The 4,289-nt window shown below is 37.3% G+C and overlaps 1 protein-coding gene across 1 annotated transcript; it reads left to right on the forward strand.

The window, feature by feature from the left end:
* The first annotated feature begins 877 nt into the window (after nt 1-877).
* Nucleotides 878-1,812, forward strand: LOC106095175 (collagen alpha-2(I) chain-like). The gene is made up of 2 exons (XM_013262422.2): nt 878-923; nt 985-1,812. The coding sequence occupies exons 1-2, from the start codon at nt 896-898 to the stop codon at nt 1,713-1,715; spliced, it is 759 nt and encodes a 252-aa protein (XP_013117876.2). The 5' UTR covers nt 878-895; the 3' UTR covers nt 1,716-1,812.
* The last annotated feature ends 2,477 nt before the right edge of the window (nt 1,813-4,289 follow it).

Genomic DNA, 4,289 nt, shown 5'->3' on the forward strand with positions numbered 1-4,289 from the left:
GCATGTTTTAAACACAAAATCATAATGAAATTTTAGCTTGAGACAAAATTCTTTTGAAATGTTTTCTTAAGACAAAAATTTAATATAATTTTCGCTTAAGACAAAATTTTAATGAAATATTTCCTTAAAATTAAATTAAAAAAAAAAAATTATAATAAAATTTTAACAATTTTTTTCTTAAGAAAAAATTAAAAAAAAATATTTCTTGACACAAATATTTTGATACAATTTTTTTTTTAAATTTCAATGAAATTTTTGTAAATTTTGTTTATGGTATATGTAAATGGGAAACAAAACTCGACTTGCATTTACGAAATATTGTTAACAATTTAAATAAAAAAAACAAGAAGACCTCGAGCTTGTATTAAAAAAGAGCAAAATTTAATACTGAATTCTTGTATAAAAATACCAACATATTAATTTTTTTATTGTAAAAAATTTAGAATTAAAATTTTTTTTTTTTGAATTTTTTTTCTGCTTTGAGAAAATTATCTCCGACTCCCTGCACAATTGCTCGACTTTGACTTCTACTCTGCAGCCCTGGTTGCTAGGTGACTAAAGCTTTAGGCTTATCTTTAAACTTTAGTGTTCTTGACGTCTGCTTAATATATCAAACCAAGCATTGGACGATCGCTTCATAAACAGTTTAAAAATTATAACTTAAACTATTATATTGTGGATTTAAATATATACAGTTTTAGTAGTTTGTCTTAACCTTACAAATGTCATTAAAATGCTTCGATTTATGTGCTTTCATATCACAGTTCTAATCGCTCGTAAAATCAATTCGTTCTTTAAATGCTCATAAACTTTATTTTGCCTTAAAGCTCACTGTGGCCAACAAATTATAAGAAGTTTGAAGTTCAGCAACAAAACACTTAGTCTGTGCGAAACAATGATCAAAAGAACATTCTTAGTTATAAGTGAGTTTTTTTTCGGATTAAAAAGTTTTAACTTCAAATTCCTATTTTGTTTGTTTTTTAGTTATAGGTTTTTCCATCAGTTCGGCTCAATTTGTTACACAGTTTGGACCTCCTGGCCCACCAGGTCCCCCAGGGCCGCCGGGACAACGAGGTCCAAAAGGCGAAGTTGGTGATCGTGGTGATGATGGTATACCGGGAGCTCTAGGTTCTAAGGGTACAACAGGAAGGCGAGGTCGCACTGGTGCTCCTGGTGCAGTCGGACTTCCTGGATCACCTGGTATTAAAGGACCACGTGGCTATGACGGAGAGCGTGGACTAGAAGGACCGCCTGGTCCTGCCGGTCCACCTGGGCCACCAGGCCCAACAGGTGTAGCGGCACCTGCAGCTAGACGAGGTGAGCCCTTGTTTGGTAAAAGAGATTATGGTTCTGGGGAAGGTGGAACAGACATTGGGATAAATTCGCCGGAGGAAATAAAAACAGATGATACCGACATGAACACAGGCGGTAGTGAAACATTCAATCAAGAAGGTAATGTAGGAACTATAGATTTTGGTGTCGAAGCTGCATATGGTGGAACCGCCACAAGTCAAGATACTCCAACTGAAAATTTGGTTTTTGGAACTCAATTTACTATTAACAATTCATATGATCCAAATATACTTTATAATAGAGATCGTAAGCGTGGGGTCCTTCGTAATTTTTCCAAAAAAAAAATCGACCCTCCTAGATTATTTCATCGACCTCACTGGCACAACCGTGCAATGGGGCGAAAACGTTATGGTGAATTATAGAATTGTACTAAAATATAAATATTTTGAAGAAATGGATTTCAAAGGCAAATGCCTTTGATACTACTATAACAATAAAACAGTCTTATAAAGCAATTTATTCTGGAGAGCTTTTAACTTACTCCAAAAATCTTACAGCTTTACAGGAAGTGGAAAATTTATTTGAAGTTGAGAGTACGGCTTTATCGTGTATCTGAAATAAATATTTACTAATATTGTCATATTTAGAATATTTAATTTTGTTCATATATTTTCAATGGTCGTAAAAATCTAAAATAATTTTGCGATATCCGTATGTCCAGCTGACTTTTGCAATTTGGGTACAGTCTGTGAAGTTACTGAGGTAATTCGTGGATCGGTTGAATGTTTAGCTCATTGATAGATTAGGAATAAGTAAAGCGGTTAGATGGGCCGCAAATAAGTTTTTATACCCACCGCCATAGGATGGGGGGTATACAAACCTAGATATCGTTCGTATTACCTCGAAATATTCATCTGCGATCCCATAAAGTATACATATTCTGGATCGTCTTGACGTTTTAAGTCGATCTAGCCATGTCCGTCCGTCCGTACGTCTGTCGAAATCACGATAGCGATCGAATGAATGAAGATATTCGCTTGAAATTTTGCAAAGAAACTTATTATTGATGTAGATCGTTACGGATTGCAAATGGGCAATATCGGTTCAGATTTCTTCTGATCTCCTGATTTAACTTCTTGAGCCCCTGGTTGCCGCAGTTTTTATCCGATTTGGCTGAAATTTTGCAGATAGCGTTCTCTTACGACTTCCAACATCTGTATTATGTACGGTCTAAATAGTTTTATAACCTGATATAGCTCCCAAATAAGCTGTTTTCCCGATTTGACTTCTTGAGCCCCTGGCAGCCGCAGTTTTTGTCCGATTTGGCTGAAATTTTGAATGTTCTGTTAAGACTTCCAACAACTGTGCAATGTACAGTCCAAAAAAGTCTATAGCCTGATATACCTCATATAAATCAATCGCTTGAACCAATAAATCAATTCTTGAGCCCCTGGAAGCCGCAGTTTTTATCCGATTTGGCTGAAATTTTGCAAAGTTCTCTGTTATGACTTTCAACAACCGTGTCTAGTACGGTCCAAATAGGCCCTTAACCTGATATAGCTCCCCTACAAACCGATCTCCCGATTTGACTTCTTGAGCCCCTGAAAGCCGCAATTTTAGACCGATTTAGCAGACATTTTGCACGTAGTGTTCTGATAGTACTTTCAACAAATGTGCCAAATACGGTTGAAGCTCCTATAGAAACCGATCTTCCGATTTCACTTCTTGGGTCCCTGGAATTCAGAGTTTTGTTGGACTTGGCTGGAATTTTGCACGTAGTGTTCTGCTACCACTTCCAAAAATTGTGCCAAGTATGGTCCAAATCGGTCTATAATCCGATATAAACCGATCTCTCAATTACGCTTGTTCGGTTCCCAAAAGCTTTAATTTTGCCTGGTTTGGCAGATAATTGGTATGTAGAGTTCAATTATGCCCTTTACCTTATTATATTTTGCGTAAATTTTTTTCAGAATCCATGGTGGTGGGTTCGCACGATTCGGCCCGGCCGAACTTGGCACGTTTTTACTTGTTTTTCTGTAATTTAATGGCTGACTGGTTGCGCTTCGCTACATAATAGCTTTTCAAATTTAATATTTCTTAATTTTTATACCCTCCACCATAAGATGGGGGGTATACTAATTTCGTCATTCTGTTTGTAACTACTCGAAATATTCGTCTGAGACCCCATAAAGTATATATATTCTTGATCGTCGTGACATTTTATGTCGATCTAGCCATGTCCGTCCGTCTGTCCGTCCGTCCGTCCGTCCGTCCGTCCGTCTGTCTGTCGAAAGCACGCTAACTTCCGAAGGAGTAAAGCTAGCCGCTTGAAATTTTGCACAAATACTTCTTATTAGTGTAGGTCGGTTGGTATTGTAAATGGGCCATATCGGTCCATGTTTTGATATAGCGCCATATAAACCGATCTTGGGTCTTGACTTCTTGAGCCTGTAGAGTGCGCAATTCTTATCCGATTGGAATGAAATTTTGCATGACATGTTTTGTTATGATATCCAACAACTGTGCCAAGTATGGTTCAAATCGGTCCATAACCTGATATAGCTGCCATATAAACCGATCTTGGGTCTTGACTTCTTGAGCCTCTAGAGTGCGCAATTCTTATCCGATTGAAATGAAATTTTGCACGACGTGTTTTCTTATTATATCCAACAACAGTGCCATGTATGGCTCAAATCGGTCCATAACCTGATATAGCTGCCATATAAACCGATTTTGGGTCTTGACTTCGTGACCCTCTAGAGGGCGCAATTCTTATCCGATTGGAATGGAATTTCGCACGACGTGTTTTGTTATGATACCCAACAACTGTGCCATGTATGGTTCAAATCGGTCCATAACCTGATATAGCTACCATATAAACCGATCTTGGGTCTTGACTTCTTGACCCTCTAGAGGGCGCAATTCTTATCCGATTTGAATGAATTTTTGCAAGTATTTCGTTATGATATCCAACAACTGTGCCAAGTATGGTTTAA

The sequence above is a fragment of the Stomoxys calcitrans genome, chromosome 1, assembly GCF_963082655.1.
Source record: "Stomoxys calcitrans chromosome 1, idStoCalc2.1, whole genome shotgun sequence".
Lineage (NCBI taxonomy): Eukaryota > Metazoa > Arthropoda > Insecta > Diptera > Muscidae > Stomoxys > Stomoxys calcitrans.

What these genes read in the sequence shown, in the direction of transcription:
- LOC106095175 (XM_013262422.2), top strand. Translation starts at nt 896, where the DNA reads ATGATCAAAAGAACATTCTTAGTTATAA. An exon ending in AAGAACATTCTTAGTTATAA is followed by an intron (nt 924 to 984) that starts GTGAGTTTTTTT and finishes TTTGTTTTTTAG; the next exon opens with TTATAGGTTTTTCCATCAGT.